At 57.6% G+C, this 23,355-nt stretch overlaps 1 protein-coding gene across 3 annotated transcripts in view; it reads right to left on the reverse strand.

Moving 5' to 3' along the window:
* NTNG2 (netrin G2) overlaps positions 1-23,355 on the reverse strand; it is a 64,406-nt gene that overhangs the window by 18,225 nt on the left and 22,826 nt on the right. For all 3 annotated transcript variants that reach the window (XM_045563697.1, XM_045563696.1, XM_045563698.1), the window contains one exon: positions 17,335-17,978. In XM_045563697.1, coding sequence (XP_045419653.1) covers positions 17,335-17,978 — 644 coding nt within the window. The remainder of the gene's footprint in view (positions 1-17,334; positions 17,979-23,355) is intronic.

Raw genomic sequence — 23,355 nt, forward strand, 5'->3', positions numbered from 1 at the left:
CTGGCTTTCTCTTGGTGTCCCCTCCTTTATGTCTGTGTCCTTCCCTGTCTCTCTGTCTCTCCGTGTCTCTGCCCAGCATGTGCTCTGATCTCCCTCTCCCCTGGGCCTTTGCATGTGCTGCCCCCTTGCAGCTTGGCCCCTTCTCCTAAACCTCACACTGAGAGGCAGCCACGCCAGGCCGCACGCGGCTTCTTTAGGGACACCTTTCACAGCCCCTGCCTCCAGTCGGCCCCTGTAGACCCTCCCTCACCATAAAACTCATCTTAACCTGCAACATCCCCCAAAGTGAGGAATACGAGACGCGGGGGCAGGGCAGGGTCCGTGATCTGTAAGAAAGCCCAATAGGGGATTGTTTATTTTTGAATACCAGCATTTTTAAGAAAAATGACAAACTCCTAAGACCTGGGATCTCAAAAATAGTATTGCCTAGGTGAGGCCAAGTTCTAAAAGTATATTCATTTAAATAAATTATTAGGCAAACAATGAGGTTAGACCTTTACCTCACACCATATACAAAAATTAACTCAAAATGGATCAAAGACCTAAATGCAAGAGCTAAAAACTAGAAAACTCTTAGAAAGAAACATCGGGGTGAATCCTTATGACTTTGAATTTCTTAGACCATGACACTAAAAGCAAAAGCAAAAGAAGAATAAAATAGATAAAGTGGACTTCATAACAATGAAATACTTTTGTGCTTCAGAGGACATTTACCAAGAAAGTGAAAAGACAACCCACAGAATGGGAGAAAATTTTGCAAGTCATCTAACTGATAGGGGACTTTCATCTAGAGTATGCAATAAGCTCTTACAGCTCAATAATAAAAAGTCAACCCAGGTTTTAAAATGGGGAAAGGACCTGCATAGACATTTCTCCAAAGAAGACATGCACAGGACCAACCAGCACATGAAAAGATGTGCAACATCATTAGCCACCAGGGAAATGCAAATCAATCCACAGTGAGACACCACTTCACTCCCACTAGGATGGCTACAGTGAAAAAGACAGATAATAGAGAGTGTTGGCGAGGACGTGGAGAAATTGGAGCCCTGGTACACTGCGTGGGAATGGAAATGGCGCACCTGCTTTGGAGAGTGGTCTGGCAGTTCTGCAAAGGGTGAAACGTAGAGTTACCCAGTAATTCTATCCCTGGGTCTATACCCAAGAGAAAAAAAGCACATATCTGCACAACAACTGGTACACAAATGTTCATAGCAGCACTGTTACTAGTCAAAAGGAAGAAACAACCCAAATGTCTATCAACAGATAAACAAAATGTGGCCTATACGGACAATGGAATACTATTTAGCTATAATAAGAAAGAAAATACGGACACATGCTACAACATGAGTGAATCTTGGAAACATTATGCTAACTGAAAGAAGTCAGTCACAAAAAGTCACATACCGTATACCCCATTTGTACCAAATGTCCAGGACTGGTCAATCCACAGACAGAGAGAGCAGATAGGTGGTTGCCAGGCGGGGCTGATGGGGAGGGGATTGAGGGTGATGGCTAAGGGGGCAGGGTGTCCATTTCTAGGGTGATGAAAATGCCCTAAACTTGACTGTGGTGACGGCTGCCCAACTCTGTGAACGTCCCACGAGCCCCTGAGCTACACACGTTAAATGGGGGGAGGATGCGGGACGTGAGTCGCCGCTGGTGAAGCCGCGAGGGGATGAATGAGTGGGAGGTGGGGGCCGGTGAAGGGCTCACCTGCCTGAGTGCAGCCAGGAAGCGGGGTTTTATTGTCACATCTCTCCTACAAACCTTCGGAGTTTTGTTTTACCGTTTGCATAAACCTATCGCGTTGTACCTCAGAGAAAGGCTGCTGGGAGAAGCCAGCGACACCTGGGCACTCGCTTTGCACGAGGAGCTGCTTGGAGAGCCCCTCGCGAGTTAGCGCATCGGCCCTGCACAGCCGTCCTGTGAGGGATGTAGCGGTACTGTCTCCATTTGCAGATGGGGAAACTGAGGCCTGGGGCAGTGAAGGGAGCTGCCCCAGGTCCCGTGGCTGGTAAGGGGCAGAGCCAGGACTTAATCCCAGGCAGCCTGATGCCAGAGCCGCGTTTAGTGTCTGGGCTCCCTGGGTCCAGGCGGCTGCCAGGGTTCTGCCCCGCGCAGGGTGCGCACGGCTGCGTGGCCCTACCTGGCTTCTTAACCCTCGTGAGCGTCAGTTTCTCACCTGAAGAGAGGGGAGCAATAATCCACTGCGGGCTGGCATGAACACAGTGACACTGGTCATTTGTGAATGAGTGAATGAGGGAACGAATGAACGGGCACAGGGACTGCCCCTGCCATGTCGCCCACACAGCTCATCTGGGTTGGGGTGCAACAAAGCCTCCGCCACAGCAGGGGCCTCGGGCTTTGCGGCCCTCCCCTGGCCTTTCCCGGTGACTGTGGGGGGGGTAGCCCTGTCCCCCTCGTCCCACTTGCCTGGGATGTTCTGTCACTTACTGCGTGACCTTAGGAGAGTTGCTGAGTTTCCCTTGGCCTCAATTTCCTAATCTGTAGCCCGGGCACAGCAGTAACGCCTGCCGCAGGGAGATGCTGGAAAGACCGAGAGATTGTCTGCAAAGCACAAGGCGTGTCGGTGCCCAGTAAAAGTTAATTTCCCTTCTCATCCTATGAGCTCCCAGAGCCAGGGACCGTGAGAGCTTTCCCTGAATCAAGGTATCGACTCCTCACCAGGACCTTATGAAGAGCATATTACAACCACCTGCATTGCACAGACAAGGGGATGAGGCACAGAGAAGTTAAGCAAGCTGCCCAAGGCCACACAGCTGGTGAGCCCCACTTTAGGAAGGGTCTCGAGCAGGCAGCTGGGCAGATAGACTAGGCTCCTGGAACCGGCCCACGATCCCCCAAACAGACACGGCCTTCCCCTCCCTCCCTCAGGCCTCTGTCCTGTGATTTCTCCTCCCTATTCCAGAAGGCCCTTGGCAGATGAAGTAAATAAAATAAATAAGCAAGCAAGTATAAATAATGAGTGTGCATTGTTAACCAAATCCTCGTGAAAACCCGCAAGCCACCACTCGTCCCACTGGACAGGTGAGACTGCAGGACTTGTTCTCGGCTGTACCACCCTGCACCACGTGGAATGTCCCGATCCTGTCTGATCTGGGAGGCTACGCGGGGCTGGCCTGGTTAGTGTTTGGGTGGGAGAATGCAGGACTCAGGGGGTCAAGTGCCAGCGACTGCCCCAGGTCTCCGGGTGGAGGAAGCGGGCTTATACCCAGGGCCATCTGGCACGAGGGTGGGCTCTCCCTCAGTGCTGGCTTCATGTCCCGCCACCCCGGGAGGAGGAAGGCCAGGAAAAGGGCCACGGAGCCGGATCCCCCCTGCCTGCAGCCCACAGCTGTGCCAGCCAATGCTGAGGCCTCGCCAGAGAAAGCAGCCGCAGGAGAAAGAGCCCCGACTGCGCCCCCACACCGCTTCCTCCTGTCCACACCCGGGTGGGTGGTACAGGCTCCAGCCCACATGGCCCTCTTCATCCACGGGATCAATTTTCCCAAGGAATCACTTTCTGAATTTGACCTTTGAGAACCATCAATCTCACCGGAAAACCATCACCTGAGCCACCTGAGCCTGCTACACAGCGCTCTCGGGCCCAGCCATCAGAAAGCGTTATTTAATAATGAACACAGCGACACGGCCACGCTGGCCGGCCCCCAAGGCCTGCCGCCGGCCAGAGCAGAGCTTCATCCTCCGGGACCTGCTGCTCCCTCCCCGGCCCCACCCCTCACACAACCCCCATGGAGGAGGTGGCAGGAATGACGGCTCCTCAGGAAACACACTGAGCAGGGAGAGAGGGAGAGTGAGGTGCTGAGTCAGCAGCCAGAGTCTGGCCCAGGCCCTGCTGCTAATTTGCGAGGTGACCTTGAGCAAGTCACTTCTCTGGGTTTCAGACCTCTTAGTTACCAATTGGCAAAGCTGAATTATGCTTAGATTTCCAGACTTCTTTAACTTTTCCTAAATGCCTAACGCAGCGCCTGGCACACAGTAGGCTCCCAGCACCTACGGAAGGAAAGGGAGGGATCATGCACCTGCTCAATTAAAGGCCAGTTAGCGCCAGGGTGGGGCTGGAGCATCGTGTCATGCAGTGGCCAGACAGTTCGGCTCAGACCTCTGCCGCCTAATGCCGTGCAGGTGCCCGGCAACCTGGGCAGGTGACCAGCCCCAGGGACTCCGCCAGTGGGCTGTAAAGCCGGGAAGCGGCTGTTGCCACACGACAGGGCTGTCGAGAGCTGGCACCACCCGTGCTCATCACAGGGTCTGGCGCAGAGTGAGACCTCTGCCAACACTAGCCATTACCACTGCCGCCACTGTTAACGGCCAAGAAGTGACAAAACGAGGGATGGAGGTGGGAGTGCGGGGGTTCCTGGGAGCAAATACTGGCCTTGCCTGCAGCCCCTGGGTGCCCAGCCCCGAGGGCAGGCCCGGCTGTCCTGCCACACCTGCCCAGGGCCTTTCTCAGCAGCCGGCTGCTCCCCAAAGCAGACATGACTGTTCTCCAGGGCCCTGGGGTCCCCGACAAGGGAGGACATACGCAGTGGCCTCCTGCAGCCGCATCCCCACAGAGGCCCCTGCCCCTACAGTTGCCAGATTTACCAAATAAAAACACAGGACACTTGGTAAATTTGAATTTTAGATAAACACTAAATTTTTCTGTTGTATAAGTAGGTCCCAAATATTTCATGGGACATACCTGTACTAAAAAAAATTCCTTGTTTATCTGAAGTTCAAATTTAACAAGGCCCCTGTATTTCATCTGGCAGCACCCCTGCCACCCTGCTCACCCATGTGCCCAAGCCACGCCCCTCTGCCCTGCCCTGGCCTGGCGTGGGGCACACTCACTGCCCTGCTGGAGGCTGGCCCTGCTGCTGTGAGGACATGGAGGACAGAGGAGGGCTGCAGCGCCTGCTCAGCTAAGTTGTCCTTTCACCTTGGCGAATCCCTAATGAACCCCAGAGACCACAGCTGTTAGGAGGCAGCGCTGGGCCTCGCCTCCAGGAGAAGGCCCGTCCCAGACAACCCAAGTTCTCGGGGAAACGTGGCCAGCCCAGCCGGGGGCCCACAGCCGCACGCAGGATGGCAGGGCCCCAGCCGGTGCCAGGCCAGAGCGTGCCCTGCCCCGCAGGGAGGGGCAGGCAGTGCCCGAGAGCTGCCAGCAGGGGCACCATCTGGACCTGGGCCTGGCACCGTCGCTCCACAAAAATCGTGAGCTGGGCCCTTCCCTCCTCCCAGGGGGAGAGGAGCGGGGTGTTTGGAGAGTCTCCCAGACAGGAGGGCGGGTGGAATGTAGGTCAATGCCTGGCTGCCGGAAAGAGTGATGTCATCCTCTCCTTGGGGGAAGCTGAGGAAGCGGTGAGTTTGGGTGAGCGTGAGGTGGTGGCGGAGCTGGGGGGGGGGTGGGGCCCCAGGGCCAGCTGCCCTCGAAGGCCAGGCCCCACAGGGACTCAGAGCAGTCCCAGTGATCCCCCTGAAAGGGGGTGCACAGGTGGGGCGCGGGGAGAGCCAGCCCCCACCTCGTCACAAAGCACCTCCTTGTGGGACCACGGGGGTTCTCAGGGACGAACCACACGCGTCCATGCGCTGTTACACGTGGGGCACCCGGTGCCTGGGCCCGCACCATCCTGATCCCTGGAGGCTGAAGTTAGAAACAGACCACGGTTCGCACGCACCCGGCAGTGTTTTCCTATTTCTCTTGCCAGAAGAGCATTTAGCTTTGGGTACAGACTGTTCTTTTGTTTTGGGAAAAACATTTTCATGGGCCTTTGGGTTATGGGCAAAGTAACCCAATGCGAATCCCAAATCTCACACTGGCCTGGAGATGTTAGCACGTGAGGGTGTCGCGCTCTGCAGGGTGATGGGGAAGGCTGACGTCGCCAGCGGCACTTCCTTCTTGAGGGGCCCACACATCTGGGGTTGGGGACCTGGAGGCGGTGAGGAAGGATACGGCCATGGGTGGAGGCCCGGGCTCCCCTCCCCAGCCAGTGGGCGGCCTTGGATGTCTTCCTGTTCCGTGTCGTAATCCCTTTCCCCTGTCCCCAGCCCGAGTCGCGCTGTGATGAGACACCGTGGCTTCTCCCTGTGGGAACTCCCAACACCCCTGGGGACGGCCCAGGCCAGGCAGAAGCCCAAGGAAGCCCATTTCCTGGGGTCTTAGGTGTCCCCTGGGGGACTAAGGGCAAGACCGCGTCCAAAGCAGCGTGGTGGGACTGGCAGGAGCTGGAGAAGCAAGGAATGGCCGGGAGAGGAGCCCACAGAGGCCGGCTGGACCGAGAGGTCACAGGTGACCAGAGGACACAATGTATTCGGGGGTCGTGGTGAGAGGAACGCGGTAACAAACCGGACCTCCAGCTAATCAGTGGGGTGGGCCAGCCTCGGGCACGGGAGGGAGGAAGTCAACAGGATGTCAGGGAACGTGAGACCGTCCGCATCAAAAGGCCGCGGCCAATCAAGGCTTGCGACCCCCAAGCTGGGGGACTCAGAGCAGAGCTTCAAGGACGGAGGGGCAGTCTGGGCAGCCTCGCCTGCCACAGCCTGGCTTTCCCGGGGTAATGTGGATAGATGCTGGCTGCTGCTCCTCCTGGAACACAATCAGGCCGGCAATTGAGTTCATCGGCTAAATCAAATCTGGGCTCGAAGTCCTTCGGTATTAAGTGCTTGAACACACATCACCGCGTCCAGTCATTGATAAACCCCATTACCCATCACAAGGCCACAGGCAGCTTCCCGGGCACAAGAGAGGCTGACGGGTGGGTGCTGGTGGGCTTGGGCGTGTGGCTCAGGGGTGACACGGGGGGTGTGGCCAGGGCCTGCCCAGGTGCCTAAGGCAAGATTGCTTTTCTCCCTGCGGAGACTCCCAACACCCCCGAGGGAAGGCCCAGGCCCAGGTGGAAGCCCAAAGAGGCCCATTTCTCACACAGGGGAAGCACCAGAAGGAGCTGGGTGTGATGGTGGAAGGGGGGTGGCGACAGGGGTGGGTGTGAGCAAGCCCAGCTGGCTCTGCTGCTCTGCCTCCCGGCTCCCATGCGCGGCCCCTTTCTTCTCTGGAAGGAGTTACAGATTGTAAGACCCATTTGTTCATGTAAGAAAGTTCATTTGTTGGCTGGGCGCGGTGGCTCACGCCTGTAATCCTAGCACTCTGGGAGGCCGAGGCGGGTGGATCGCTCGAGGTCAGGAGTTCGAGACCAGCCTGAGCGAGACCCCATCTCTACTAAAAATAGAAATAAAAAAATTATCTGGACAACTAAAAATATATATATAGAAAAAATTAGCCAGGCATGGTGGCGCATGCCTGTAGTCCCAGCTACTCAGGAGGCTGAGGCAGCAGGATCGTTTAAGCCCAGGAGTTTGAGGTTGCTGTGAGCTGGGCTGACGCCACAGCACTCACTCTAGCTTGGGCAACAAAGTGAGACTCTGTCTCAAAAAAAAAAAAAAAAAGAAAGTTCATTTGTTCATGAATGAATGAATGAATGAATTCCACACATAGAGCATGCCTTCCCAGCCTGGGTGCTGGTAGACAAGCCAGATCCCGTCCCTGCCCGGCATCCAGGGTGGCTGACCTCTGGGGACTCAGAGCCCAGGCTGCAAAGGGAGGCGGGAGGGTCAGTCTACGGTGAACGTAAGCACAGTCACAGAGGGTGGCCGTGATCCTCTGGTCATCGCAGAGCCACTCGAGGGTTTGTGCAGAGAAATGGGTTCGTGTTTGGGGGAGAAACTGCACAGAGAGGGCGAGACTGCAGGGAGGGGGAGGCCAGTTGTCTCCCCAGATGGCATCCCGACACCGTCCGGGCTGCTTCTGGGGGCAGGGGTGCCGATGGGGGGTCCATCTTGGGAGTGGTTCAGGTTGAGATTGTGGGACGCAGGACAGCGCAAGGGGGCGTTTTCCCACCGGGTGGAAAAGGCCTCCAAAAACGCAGCCCAAAATGGGCGGCGCCAATGGGGGAGAAGCTCAGAGAGTCCCCAAGTCCCCGTGAGCCCTGGGCTCCTGCCGAGGCCTCGGCTCACCCTGTGGGTCAGCACCTGTGTGCAGGTGCCCGCTGGCAGTGGAGGGCGCCACGTGTGGGCGGGGCCGGTGTGCGTGTGGGGCGTGTTACAGATGAGTGAATGCGTGCCTGTGCGTGTGTGACTCGGGGTCCACACAGAGGAGCATCTGTGAGTCTGAAACATGCTCAGTGGGGACAAAGTGCCAGCCAGGCTTCAAACGACGCCCCAGGCTCCTCTGCTGGGGTTTGAGGGGCGGGGAAGCCGCCCTCGGGGCAGGGGGCAGAGCCGGGCCTGGGGACGAGTCTGTGAGCAGCTGGCCCTCCCCGCGGACCGCCCGGGCTCCCTGTGATATGAAAGCCAGCTTCTCTTTCCTGCGCACGGGCTAACGAAGTGGACGCGGGACAGAGCCGGACTTGAGATGAGATCCAGGATCCGGCCCCCAAGTGAGGGACGCAGGGAAGTGGGGTTTGTGTTCAGGTGACTAAACACCGACGCCTACAGGTAACGACAGCTCCCCTTTCTCCAGCACCGACTGCGTGTCGGGCCTCGATCTAACCTGCAAGTTCTCGGACAAGCATCACAACGATGGGATCCCACGTTACAGGTGGGGACACTTGCCCTGGGCCACCAAACAGCAAACTGGAGGAGTGTGAGTTCCGGTGTGGGCCGCTGTCCGGCACCATGATGTGCCGCTCCTGACTCAGGGTGGAGGGACCTCCGCGAGTAAGGGGGCTGGGCCACCCTCGGCCACCGGGACAGACACGGGGTCCTAGACGGTGCTAGAAGCGGGGTTTCTGACCTGAACACAAAATCAGGCAGCCTTTTCTCCTCGTGTACCACAGGGCCCTCTGTCCTCTCAGCTCTCGCCACCAGTGGCTTCCCCAGCTCCTGCCCTGCCTGTCATCGGCGCACCTGGATGTCCCGGACGCTGGGCTGCCCCCACCTTCTCAGCAAGGAGCCTCTCTCCGCCCCACCTGCCCGCTCCCCCCAGAGCCAAATGTGTCAAAAGCCTCATCTACACCCCTGTTCACTCTTGCGCCCACCCCAAGCAACCTTCATCCCGACCCCTCTGCGTCTGTCCCTGCAAGGTCTCCTTTGGCCTCCGCCTTGCCGAGGCCATGGACGCTCCTGGACCCTCCACGCAGGGGACACGGGTGCCGCCCTGCTGGTACCCTTCTTCTGCCCTTCCGGGTACCCCTCCATCTGCCTTCCCCTGCCACGGTGCAGGCGGGTGCTCCTGCGGCCCCCTCGTCCTCGGAAGTCTCGCACGCCCCCATGGCGGCGCCAGGCGTCATCCCGAGCCCAGGCCTCCCCGCGCCGTCTCGCCTGCGCTTCACACTCCGAGGTCCACACGCTCCGGATGCCTCAAAGGCGTCTCACAACCAGCAGGGCCAAAATAGAACTGGTCCTCCTCCCGCACACAGCCTCTCGGAGCGGTCTGGCAGTTTCTCCCGAAGTTAAACCTACACTTACCACACGACCCAGCCATCACACCTGGGTATTTACCCAAGGGAAGGGAAAACTTATGTTCACCCAAAACCTTTACACGAATGTTTATAGCAGCTCTATTCATAATGGCCCCAAACTGGAAGCAACCGAAATGTCCTTCCACCACGGGGACGGGATAAACACGCCCGTCCACACGGCGAACCCTACTCAGCAGCGGCGCGTGAGCCTCACAGGCGTGGCGTTGAGCAAAAGAAGCCAGTCTAAAAAGTGACATGCTGCGTAAGCTTGTCCATCTGTAGGATGCTTCCAGAAAAGACAAAACTGTCGTGACAGGCAGCAGATCAGTGACTTCCAGGGGACACGGGTGGGGCAGGGTGTGGCTACAAAGGGTGACGCCGGGGAGTCCTTTGGCAACCGGACAGTTCTGACCTGACTGTGGTGGTAGTTGTAGGAATCTACACTCGTATTAAAATGCACAGAACTGTATCCCAAAATGGCCAATTTTACTGTAGGACAATATAAAAAAATAAAATGAAAAAATATTTTTGAAAATTTCCTCCAGAAACCTCTTCCCCATTTGACAATTGTCCCCATTTGACAAGGTAAAATCTCCATCCAGCCAATGTCTCCAGCCAGACACCTAGGAGTGTCCTCAGTGCCTCCTGTGCCCTGCTGCCACCAGCTACTCTGCCAACGGCCACCTCCAGGCAGCCCACGTCACCCCCGGCCCCCACCAGAACCTGGGCAGGCTGTTGTCAGCTTGGAAGGACCATCCTGGTCTCCAGCGCCCCAGGGGCCCCTCCCTGACCCCCTGCTCCAGGTCTTAGAGTGCCCAGCTCACCTTGGTTTGTTTCCTGCTGAGCACCTGTCGTCACTGGAGGTTACTTAGTGTGTTTACTCCTACATCGTCCCACTAGAGTGTCAGCCCCACGCAGCTGACGGATCCCAAGCACTTGGCTGTGTCCAGCATGTGGTAGGTGCCTGTTACGGGTTGAGTCTTCCCAGCACCATTGGGAGGGCGTTACTGTGAGTGACTCCACCCCCGAGCACCTGCAGGGCTTCCTGCACCTCCTGTGACCCTGGAGACCCCTCTTCTGCCCCGTCTGCTGAGGGTGGGGCCACAGTGATAGGAGAGCAGAGCCCAGGTGCCAGAGGAGCCTCTCGGGCCCAGGGGCCAGCACCCCCCACCCCCTGGCTCCTTCACACGTCTGCCCCCTGCCAGCGCCTCTAACTCTCCGCGATGGCCGATTTTGTCTTTCATCACGCGTGCCCACTCTCCGGTGGGAAGCAATAGCTCAGGAGGCTTGGTGGTGGCAGTTAAAGGTGAGCTGCACCTAACGAAACCTCTGTCCCCAAAGAGCTGGGCAAATATATGTTGGGTTTAAAATATGGGAAGCAAAACACGAAACAGCCTTTCCAGGGACTCTCTAAACGTTTCGGGATCACGGACCCTCTTTGAGAATGGAATGAAAACTGGGCCTGCTCTCCTACTGACCGCACACAGGACACTTAGCACATGTTTCAGGGAGTCCGTGGACCCTTGAAGCCCACGCTTTGCCCTTCTAAGAGCCCACAGGCCCAGGGAGAAGAAGCCCCAGGTGCCCTGCGATCTGCAGTTCTCGCTACGTAACACTGACGATCTCATTTAACCCTCGGGGTTACTGTCTCTGTCTTCCGGAGGCAGGAAGAAGGCACAGACAGGTTAGGAGACTTGCCCAGGGCCACACCTCATCCAGGATTTGCACCTGGAGAGTCTGACGTGAAGGCTGTCCGTCCATCCATACATCCATCTGCCCATCTTTTATTTTTTAGGTAGTAAAAAATCACCAACTTACTATTTTTAAATTTATAGTTCGGTGGCATCAAGTACATTCACAATGTGGTGCAAACCTCATCACCATCCATTTCCAGAACTTTTACGTCTTCCCAAACGGAAACTCTGTCCCCGTTAAACACTAACTCCCCACTCCCGCCCCCAGCCGCGGCAGCCGCCATGCTATTTCTGTCTCCATGGATCTGACTACTCTGGGGACCTCGCATGTGTGGAATCCTACGGTTTTTGTCCTTTTGTGACTACCCTGCTTCATTTAGCATGAAGTCCTCAAGGTTCATCCATGTCGCACGCGTGAGGACTTCCTCACTTTGCAAGACCGAGCGATGCTCTATGCACGCATGCGCCACGTTTCGTCTTTCTGTCCACTCGCTGGTGGACGTTTGGGTTGTTTCCACCTTTTGGCTACTCGGAATAATGGTTTTATTAAAATGAATGTACAAATATCTGTTCAAGTCCCTGCTTTCAGCGCATTTGGGTCCACGCCCAGGCGCGGCACTGCTGGGCCGTGTGGCGATCCTGTGTTTAACTTCCTCGGGAGCCACCGCACTACGCCCCACGCACTGCCCTGTCTCACACTCCCACCAGCCACGCACACGGGTTCTAACCTTCCACATTCTCGAGTTTGCTATTTTCTGTTATTCTGATAATAGCCATCCAAATGGGCACCTCCATCCATTCCTTAACCTCCTGGCCTCAGTTGCCACCTCTGTGCAACGGGGACAATGATCCCCTCTGGGTACAACTCAATCAGGAAACGCACATGCAGGACTTAGGACACCACCACCCAGACGGTAAGAATCTCAGTGAGTGACAGCTGACACTGCTGAAGGAGGAAGCTCTGCCCTGGCAGAATTGTAAGGAGTCGGCACAGGCAGAACAATATCACAGAATTCTCTTCCCACCCCGGTTTTTCCCGTAGAACAGCTGAGGAAGGGAGGGTGGGCACAGGCATGGGGAGTGCGGGAGGACCTCTCTCTGCACGCCCTTCCCCACCCCACTGCCCACCCCCCTCAGAGGCTTTCTTCCCTCTGCCGCTGCTATTCTTGTCCCTCTCTAGTTACCCCGCCGTCGCCATCGTCATCGATAAGGACAGGACGCTGTGCAAGAAGATGAGAAGGTGAGAAAGGCGTCAGGGAGGAGAAAACAAGCCGGGGGTGGCTCAGGGACCCCAGCTGAGTCTAGGGTACCCAGGCATGGCCCGTCCAGGCCCAGCTCGGCCTCCGGCATCCAGCAGGTTTTCTCCCAGGCAGAAATGGAGTGAGGACACAACACTTGGCTCGTTGTGAGTAAATGGTACCTACTATCCCTGTTCACTAAGTCCACGTTTATTATTGTTGAATAAAACAGGTGCACAAGACTTTAATCTGGTGCACAGGACCTTACTCCATCATCTCCCACAAACACCACCCCACCCAGCTTGAATGCCTCCAGGAACAGGAAGCTCACTCCTCCATTCCTGCCCCCAGCTGGCAAGGGACCAGCTGGGCTGCTTTCCTGGAGCTTCCAAGAGTTTTCTGGGCAGAGGAATTTGTCCCCAGGCCTGGCCTGGGGGTGAGGATAGGATGACTCCTCTCTTCCCTCCAACTCCCAGACCCAGAGTGGGCAGGGCTGGCCAGGCCGTTTTGCCGGAGTTTGCCCACACTCAGCTCCTGGCATGACAGCCCTGCCACGGGCCTGCTGAACGTGGCTGTATCACAGCAGCAAGCAGACATTGACAATCTCAGAGCCGAGGGGTACACTGGCAGCTCGTGAGGTGCCCTGGGCTGCAGGGGCATTTTTTTAAACCTGTTCAGAGTTTAAAAAAATTTTTGAAGTACCTGTTAATATGTTGAAGATCAAGAGATTTCACATAGATCCGTGCTGTGTGCCTGCCCTTGCAGCCTCCAATCTGGCAACATGCCGTCCACTGTCCTGTGAGGGGCCTGCCCTCTCCATTTCTCCACAGACCACACCCCTCCCTATTGCTTCCGCTGGTCTGTGTTACCCACATACGCTGTCTTCCCAGTCCCTGGGGACGTTTGGGTTTGCAATCCCCACAAACTCAAAAAGCTCGTAAGCTCCAGCACCTGGGGTGGGTGCAGTGACGGCCTCACATCCAGGCAGCCTGGTCCCCACACCTGGGATTCATCTCTCCTGCCGTCTAACCAGGGAACGCAACACTGGGATAATGGGAAAACCGAGGTTCCGCCAGATCGGAGTCGTCCAGCTAATCCACCTGGCAGCTCCCCCTCCAGCTCACTTGGCGGGCTTCGCAGAGACAGCTTTCTGGATCTCACCCCAAACCTCCTGGGCCCAAAGCTGTTGGTGGCAGGGTTGGGACTCTTGTCCTTAAAAGCTCTCCTGGAAGGTGCTGGGTCAGGTTTGGGCCCCTTGTGTTAGGAGTGAGGTGGGGGCTCCGGCCCCTCCCAAGCTGGGTAAAGCAATGATCTCATTCCTTGTCAGTCCAGATTTCGCCCCAGATTTCCTGCACAGTTTAAAGCCAGCCACTCTCGGCTCTTCACCTGAGTTCCCCCATGTGTGGAAGGAGAAAATAGCTCCCGCCCCCCTCCTGCCTTCCAGGAACCAGCACGTGGGGCAGGCCCCACGGGAGGCAGGAGGGGCCCCCCCAGGGGTGCAGGTGGCTGTGTTCCTCTCTGTGCCACCAGCGCCTGGCCTCCCCTCCCATCCCGTGGGGCTGCAGCTCGGTCTGCCACCTCCTCTTACCCCTGATTCGTACCAAACTCTCATTCCCCAGGGCCCTGGGCTCTCCCCGGCTGCTGCGGCCCCGCCCCAGCCAGGCACCTCTATCTCCCACTCCTGCCTCCCCCACGGGGGGCCTTGGAGCTGTGAATAGCCGGCTGAGGGATAAAACAGTGAACAGTCACTGAATGAAAGAACCCTGGCTTTGGGAGCAGAGGCTGCTGGGAGGCCCCATAACACAGGCCACCTGAGCTCGAGAGGGCCCGAGCCAAGCTGGGACCAGGGGCAGGGAAGCCGTGGGGCCAGCGCCTCGCCCACAGCTCAGCGGCTGAGACGGACTTGAGCTTGGATGCACTCTGGGCTGGATCTTGGCTGTCCGGCATTTAGCGGAGCTGTGTGATCTCCTTACACTCCAGACCCCACAAGCCTCCGCCTCCTCATGAGGACACAGGCTGCGGGGAGCCCCGTTCCTGCAGGGAAGGCTCCGAGGTGGGGATCAGGTCTGGCTGGCTCAGTGCACGGCAGCTCAGACCTTCTGTAGCCACGGGGGAATCAGATGGCTGTTGATTAAACAAGAAATCGCACACAAAGCCCTTTATACAGCACTCAGTAGCAAAGGGGCCCGTAGCAAACACCCGACAAATATTTGCGATTATCGCTGGCAGCCACAGGGAGAGGCCCGGGAACATGGGGATCGTGAGGTTCTGAGGGAAGCCGCAGAACAGGCTCAGTGTGAAATCCTAGAACCCCCGGGGTCCCCAGGCGCCCACTCAGGAACTCTGGGGGCATCGTCTGTTTGGGTCCCACATCCCCCCTTGCCACTTGGTCCTGCCTCTCTGGGTCTCGCTGGCTTCTTGGCACAGCTGGGCTTTCCCAAGGGGAGTTTAAGAAGGGAAAGAGGAGGAAGTCACAGCCCTCTGCTGAACCATCTAACCAGACCTAATTAATCGATGAGCCAAGCTGCCACTTTCCTGCCAACCAGCCGCCTGAGTACTTACTCCATCTGTGAATTGAGTGCCGCACTTTCGCCACCACGATGGCTAATCCCCGCCGCCCACAGAGGCTGGGTGCCAGCAGGAGCCGTGTGCCACCAGGCAGGGTCTGCCCTGCCACTTTGCCAGCGAGACATGGGCTCCAGGCAGTCCCAGTCGTCTTGTCACACAGATGGAAACTGAGGCCCGGAGAGGGGTCCAGAGGGGTGGGGCTTGAATGCCAGGTCACCTTGCCGGGGCTGAAGGGGCACCACAAGGCCCCGACTATCACCATCCCGGCCTCCACCCTGCAGCCAGCCCAGAGGTCAGGACCCCACACTGGTCACCTAATGAAGCCTAAGGCGGCCCTTGACCAGACTCCTGAAGATGAGGGTCCCCCTGCCACAGCCCAGTGCAGGTCAGAACACAGGCCACGACCGGGGGAAGGCCTGGGGACCTGGTTCCCACCCAGGAGCTGCTAAGCCCAGTGGAGCTGTGGGGCTCGGGGGTGTCTTGTACCAACCAGACAACTGTCTCCAGAGGGTGGAGGTCAGAGAGACAAACAGAGGACAAAAGCCTGGACTCTCAGCTTCTGTAACAGTGCCCACATACGGGGTGGTTTCCAGAGCATTCCTGATTTTAAATATCCTGTCTCAATTAGGGGAGGGCCAGCGACCACGGGTGTCAGAACCACAGGCCCCTGTGTATGCACCTGCTTCACGCCCATCTGCCAGCCTTGAACCTGACTCCCACTTCACAAACCCCTTGCCTTTGCACATTGTCAAAGTAAAATAAAATGCAAACACAAGCTGAAAACAAAGCACCACACTGCCCCTCCCAACCCGCTGGCAGGCACCCATGACATTTCTCCTGTGCCTGCCCAAACTTCTCTCCAACGTCTCTGTAAGACACAGAAATTGTACGCACAGGCGTATCATGTACTGTACGGAAACAGGATGATGCCATACACACCATGCAGCACGTTGCTTTTTCCACACGTCAGGAATTACACATTTGGGCAGCGCTTGGAGCCTGCAGTGGACATGCCCGCAGGGCGTCACCCCAGTGGGGCCCCCAGTGTGGCCCCTGCCCGCGCCTGCCTCAGCTGTGCTCCCGGCCTCGATTAAGCCCCACACCCTCGCTCTCAACTCCGTCCTCCCTCAGCCTGCCCCAGCCCTCTCACTCCATTGTTTTGTCTGGTTTTTATTTTATTAAACTTTTTTTTTTTTTTTGCACATATTATGTGCTGGGCACTGTTCTGAGGGCTTTGTCAACTTCACTCATTCGACCCTCAGCCCAATGCAACGAGAGAGGCATGACTGTCACAACCCCCCTCCACAGAGGCCTTGGCCCCCAGACCAACACCTTATCTGCCAAACAGACAAACGATGCGCGGATCCACTTAACCGTCCACAGTCTACACAGTTCCTGGGAATCAAGGGCTGCTTTTACCTCCCCTGACGTGTCTTCTAACCTTGTCCTTCTCCACAACTGGGGGTTACCTTGGGAGTCTGGACAGGTTACCTTGTCTGCACCCTGCACACTCCAAAGGCAGGTCTGACCCGACCCAGCTCCTGGCAGGTGACCTCTAACCCCATAAGCCCTGGGACTGTCCCATCTGATAAGTGTCCCTGTTTGCCTGGGGGTCCTGGGCCACACCAGAGTCTATGCTAATGATGTGACTTGTGGGGGGGCCTTGGCCACACAGCATCCGCTCAGCCTCTGGAGACTGGAGACGAGGCCGGCCAGGGTGGCCCACCGCGCCCAGTCGTCAACTCCTGTAAAAACCTGGACGCCAAGGCCCGGGCAAGGGCCCCGGCTGCTGATTCTCCACGTGTGCCGTCGACATTGATGCTGGGGGAACTAAATGCAGCCCGCGTGGCCCCACCGGGAGAGGACAACCAGGGCTGCACCTGGTTCTCCTGGGCCTGCCCCATGCACCTCCTCCTGCTGCTGACTTCAGTCTGTGTCCTTTCATTGTAACAAACCGTAACTGCCAGCGCAACAGCTTTGCTCAGTTCTGTGAGTTTTTCTGGTCAATCATCGAGCCTGAGGTGGTCTTGGGAGCCCTGACTTCCACTGAGTCAGTAAACAGTGCCAGCAGCTCCTGCGTGATGGTGCCAGGCACTATCCCAGCCCTGCCCATGCTGAGGGGCCCCACTCCGGCTATCCAGGCCCCCTGGACCCTAGGGAGGACATTTGTCATCCACACGTGCACCTCCCTCCATGGAAAAGCCCAGGCATCTGTCTGTGCAGCCCCGGACATCGTAACAGTCCCCCTGATGGAACACCAGGTAACATCCCAGGAAGTGGGTACCGTCCCAGATAGGTACCATGTAATGTCCCAGGGACCAGGTAACATTCCCGGTACCAGGTGACATCCCCAGGGCCCTCACCCGGCCTTACCTGCCAATGACCTCGATGTTGGAAATGGCGTAGAAGTACTTGTAGAGGTTCTCCCGCTGCACGTAGGTGCCGCCCAGGGCCGGGCGCAGCAGTCGCATGCGCAGGTCGGTGAGGGTGAAGAACTCCTTGAGGCCCTTGGCGCTCTCCAGCCGCGTGTACAGGTTGTCCATGTTGCGCAGATCCGGGCCGGCGAAGATGGCGAAGCGGTCCCGCACCTCGAAGCGCACGTGCTTCTCCTTCTTGGAGCCCGCCCAGCGCGAGTACTCCTCGGTGCAGAGCACCCGGTGGGCGCTGGAGGATGACATGTCGCGGGCGCGGCGGGCGGACATGCCGAAGGCCTCCATGCAGTCCTCGGCGTAGAACTGGTAGGGCTGCCATGTGCGCCCGTTGTCCAGGGACTTCTCGAGGACCATGACCGTGGGCCGGCCATACTCGAAGGTCATCACCACGTCGTCCGTCAGCTCCACGCTCTTGTTCCACGACAGGGTGATGTTGGCTTCCAGCGGGCTGGGGTAGCGGCTCCACGTGATGCTCTGCCAGTAGGTGGCCAGTCCCTCGTCCTCCTTGTCAAACATGAGCCGGGGTGGGTGGGCCAGGTCTGGGTTGGAGGCGTCACACTCGTTGCTGCACAGGTAGGGGTTCTCCTGCAGCGGGGAGGGCAGAAGGGAAGGGTGGGTGCCGGCTCGGGACGGCCTGGGAAGCCTCCGCCCAGCCTGGCCCCTGCCCATGCGCCAGACATCTGCTCAGTGGTCACGGAGCCTGTGCTCCTGTGTCCAGCACCAGGTGGGTCATTTGTACCCATTTCCCCAAAGTGCATAAAGCCATGCAACTCTATGGCTCCCCAAGAAAACACACACTTGCTCCTACTCTAAATATAGACAACCAAGAAGGGTGGGTGCTAGTCCCCTGCTCAGAGTCCTCCATGGCTCCCCACTGCCTGGAGGATGAAGTCCTAACTCTTTAACACATCAACGCTGACTTGCTGTCCCACACCTGGTAACACTATTCCTGGGCCTCCCAGCCGAGCACTCCTGTCCTTCAAGGCCCACTTGTCCGTGCCTCTGAGCCTTTGCCGATGGCATTCCCTCTCCTGGATGTGCCCTTCCATCTCTGTCTGCCTCAAAAATTCCCGCTCATGTTCTTGACTCTTTAAACGTGTCCTACACCAAGATGCCTTCCCCACCCTTTACAAAGTACCGTTAGGCGTGGTGAACACATCGAGGGCTCAAAGGGCGGCTGGAAGCTCCGAGCCCCTCCCCCATGCCTTGCCCTGTGCTGAACTGGTAAACCTAGGTCAAGTGCCTTCCTGAGTGCTGTGAGCCGTTCTAGCAAATTCTCAAACCTGAGGGGTGCTGAGGAAACCCCCTACTTATAGCCCGTTGGCCAGAAGTACGGGAGGTTCCGGACGTGCTGTCAGAGGAGGGGGCAGTCCCCCAGGACTGAGCCCTTCCCCTGTGGGTCTGACGCCGCCTCTGGGCAGTTAGTGGCAGAACTGGACTGAATCGCTGGACACCGGGTTGGTGTCCAGAGAGTTGGAGAACTGGCTGGGAAAACCCCACACATCGGTAGGAGAAGTATTGTTCATAGAAACGGGCCAGAGGGGCGCTGGCTGGGAACCGCAGGGCACCGCCGCTCGCTGGCCCGCACCCCACCCAGCCTACCTGTCAGGTGCGTCTGGCCGCAGAGGCCCCGCGGCCCCCGCCTGGCGGGTTCCAGCTGTGGCTTCCCCTCTGTGGCAGATCACATCCCTTCCCCGTGTCTGGTCCGCTGTGTGAACTCACCCCAGAGACCTGGAAACGTCACTAACATGGTGGCTGCTCGGGGCAGAGCGTGTGGGGACAGTGAAGCTACTCTGTGTGACACTGCAATGGCGGAGGCACGATTTCACGCACACGCCAAATCCCGCAGGCACACGCGACCCCAAGAGCGAATGAACCCGCCCGTAAACCACAGGCTTCAGTTAATGACAACGTACCGGTATTGGTTCATCAAACGTAACAAATGTCCCAACTAATGCAAGATGTTGATAACAGCAGAGGCTTGCGAAGGGGTGGGGAGTGGTGGCATTGAGCACTATCTGCTCCATTTTCTGTAAATCTAAAACTGCTCTGAAGTATAAAGTCTATTAATTAAAAAAAAACACCAAAAACCACTGTCACTAACAACCTCACAGCAGCCCCAGACCACTCACTGCCCTTTTTGATGAATATTTCAGGTGTCTGGTTTGCTCAGAGACAAAATGGCTTGGATCTGAGTTAAAACCTCTCCCTCTCAAATGAGCTGTTCGGCCCCCACGGGGGAGTGGGCGCGCTGCCCCCGCCAGGCGTCACTGCAGCTGGCCCTGGGCCCCGGGCTTTGATCCTCTGTGGTGGAGGACAGGTCCCCAGACTGCCCAGGGCTCCTCAGTGGGCAGGGCTGGCCCTGGGGTTCACAGAGCCCTCCCTGACCAAAATAGCTCTGTCCACTGGGGTGCCACTGTCCCCTCCCCCTGGCCTGGCCCTGCTGCTTCACGGGACCCAGGGTGGAAGGAGCTCACTATAGAGCCCAAGGCCTTATTAAGCAGAGGGGAAACCGAGGCCCAGGGCAGGGCAGGGCTGGCTCCGGGGGTACTTCTGAGGATGAGCCTGCTCCTGCCCGCTGGCGAGTTCACACGCGTGATGGCAGGTAGGGGGACCTGGCTCGCCTCGTGGGGGTCTGAGCTTTCTCACGCTCTGGGTGGGTGACTCTGGGCAAGTCACACCCTGTCCTGTGCTGCCGCCCGAACGGGGAGGGGCTGAGAGACCTGTGCAGGTGGCTCAGTGGCCTGAGAGGGTAGCAGGCTGCAGGGAAGGGCACTCTGAGTCCAGGGCTCAGCCGTGCCCCTGGGGAGGAGTGTGGTGGGCACATGCCCTAAGGGCTCGCACCGGGGCAGGAGCACCGTCCGGCATCCAGGCTTGTGCCCCCCACCCCCAGCCTAGCAATCCCCCCTCCCCTCAGTCCTGGGCCTCGTTAGGGGCTAAATTGCATCCCCTCAAATTCCTATGCTGAAGCCCTAACCCCAGTACCTCAAAATGTGACTGCATTTGGGTACAGGGTCTTTAAAGAGGTGATTAAGGTTAAATGAGGCCCGCAGGGTGGGCCCTGAGCCCATCTGCCTGGTGTCCCTAGAACAGGCGATCAGGACAGGTGGAGGGACGCCAGGGCACGCGGCACGGAGAACAGGCTGCTGGAAGGCACGGGGCAGGCGACGTCCGCAAGTCAGGGAGAGGCCTCAGGAGAAACCAACCTGCCAGCGAGATGCTCTGGACCTCGGCCTCCGGGACTGTGAGAAAGTGAGCATCTGCCGCCTCAGCCCCGTCTGTGGTGTCTTCATGGCAGCAAGTAAGACACGCCAAGTCCCAGGGGAACAGGGGGCAACAGGGTGGGAGGAAGAGCCCAGAGGGGAGGCACCGAATTGTGCGTGTCTGATGACTTCCCCAGAGGCTCTCTCCGGACCCTTTCTGCCCCCAGGAGCCGGTCTCTCAGCACGCCGCAGCAGGTGGCATTGGCCACACGGCACGGTCCACCTGGGAAGCTCCCACCCACCCAGCGCCGAAGCTTCTCCTTTCCCAGGCTGCCGTCCCCATCGCAGCTTGTGCTCCTTCAGCCACTCTCCCTCCCCCTGGCTGGCGGAGTCCTGCCCGGGCTCCCTCCAGGAAGCCCTCCTTCCCCGACTCGGCCTCCCAGCGGAGCTGATGCCGAGCTTATCTGGACAGCACAGTGAGGCCTCCACACAGGGCCCGGGCCTCGGTAACTGCTCACTAAATTACAGTTATTATCATATTAAGTATTAATAGCTATTAATATAACAACAATTATATCAATAATATATCTCATACTGAGTGTTGATATTATTCCCGTCCACCCCCAACTGCTGCACATCACCCACACCTCACCCTTTCCCAAGTCCCTCTCGGTCCCCCCACCTTTCGTGCCCCACCCTGCCTGTCCTCCTGGTGGTCTCCACTGGGCAGGGGGGCCACATAGTATCCCTCAAAGCCCCCAGCTGCTCCCGGCCTGTCACCGGGAAGACTGACACAGCTGGCTCTGCCAGGCGACGGGGACGCCACGCTGCCCTGACCCGCAGGGCCCGCCGCCCCCCGCCCCAGGCCCGGGAAGCAGATGGTCAGAAACTAATGAATCAGCCTGTGTATTTACCAGCCGCGCCTGCTGCGGAGCGGCTTAATCAACAGTGAGCACAATAAATAAGTCCCAGCCGTCGCCAGCGCAATCTCTCCCTCTCTCTCCCCCAACCCCACTCTGCTCCTTCCGCTGCCCTCCCACCCGAGACCGCAGAGGTGCGTTTCGCGGGTTATCCGCAGAGCGCTGCCCTGCTGAAGGCGCCGTCCGAGGGGAACTGACCCTCAGTTTCCTTCCCAAACGCACCACTTGCTCACGGCCTTGCCTTCCTTCTCTTCGCCCTGGGGGGAGTTCCAAGGAGCGAGCTGGGGGTTGGAGGCCCAGTTCACCCAAGTCCCCCCTCCTGAGCGCTGCTCCAACAGCTGATGACAGCTGATGACAGCCCTGTGAAGGAGGGGAGAGGCCAGATTCGCTCCTCCGAGGGCGAGTGTTTGCCACCTTTGGGGTCTGCACATTCCTACCCACCTCCAGGAGAGCGGATTAACTAATAATGAAAACAACAGTCAAAGCAAAGTGGTCTAATACAGGGAGAAAAATTGGGAATTTTTTCTTTTTTTTTTGAGACACAGTCTCGCTCTGTTGTCCAGGAATCTCCTGGGCTCAAGTGATCCTCCTGCCTCAGCTTCCCAAGTAGCTGGGACCTCAGGCATGTCAGCACGCCTGGCTAATTTTTTCTATTTTTACTAGAGACTGGGTCTCGCTCTTGCTCAGGCTGGTCTCAAACTCCTGAGCTCAAGCGATCCTCCTGCCTGGGCCTCCCAGAGTGCTAGGATTAGAGTCGTGAGCCCCCGCGCCCAGTCGGCAATGTTTAAAGCACACTTCTGACCTCTTAGGATGGCACCAAAGCCCACCTTTGATATTACTGAAAGCAGGAATTGTTTCTTTAAATATTTCACGAATATTACAAAAAAAAAAATCATACCCCTGATTAAAAGCCTTGGAATTTTCTCCAGAAAAGTGCAGTAACACATTACATTTTCCATGCAATTTCAAGGGGTTCATGGAGCCCCATATCCCTAGTTAGAAACCCCGTATGAGTCTGGGCAGTGAAGGAAGCTGGCTTGTGTCTGAAAGCCCCGAGTTCCATCTCGGCTCTATGCTCTGAGACTTTGTGACCTTGACAAAGTCACTTTACTTCTCTGAGCCTCTGTTTTCTCAGCCAGTGTCATGTGATACAGTGTATGTCTCGCAGTACCTAGAACGCCTAGAAAATGTCTCCAAACGGTGGCGATTATTTATCATTAAGCAGCAGCTGCACAGGGACACTCCCTGCGACCTTCCAAGGGAGGAAGAATTGAGGCTGAGACCACCAGGCTGGTTCTCAGGAAAGTCGGAAGTGCACGGCACGGACCCCCTTGGGGACTGCTGACTCAGAGGCGAGCAACGATCACAACACTCACTGAACTCCAGCCATGTGCCTAGGCTGGGCCGGTCATGTCACACCCCCAGGGCGGTGGGTGCTGCCGCTGGCTCCGTTTCACAGAGGAGAAGCAGAGTGTGTACTGGCCCCACATCGCCTGCCCCGGCCTCCATGGGACCCCACCAGGGGGGAATCTCGGGGAAACCGAGGCCACGATGTCTGTGGCTCTCCTATCTCTCTAGACACACACAGGCAAGTCGCCTGAAGGTCGGGGGTGTGGCTGGAGGCCGAAGGCAGGGGTGCGGGGCAGGGGAAGGCAGCCAGCCTGGACCAACAGCACCAGAGAAGCGGGAGGACACGAGTCCCCTACCTGGACATGGAGCAGGAGACGCCGGGCACGAAAAGGTCTGCGGAGAAAACCATTTTATGCCACGCTTTTCAAATCTTGTGACGGGCTCTTAAATGCTTTGCTTTTATGTTATTTTCTGTGCAAAGGGAACGGT

This window comes from Lemur catta, chromosome 10, assembly GCF_020740605.2.
Source record: "Lemur catta isolate mLemCat1 chromosome 10, mLemCat1.pri, whole genome shotgun sequence".
Lineage (NCBI taxonomy): Eukaryota > Metazoa > Chordata > Mammalia > Primates > Lemuridae > Lemur > Lemur catta.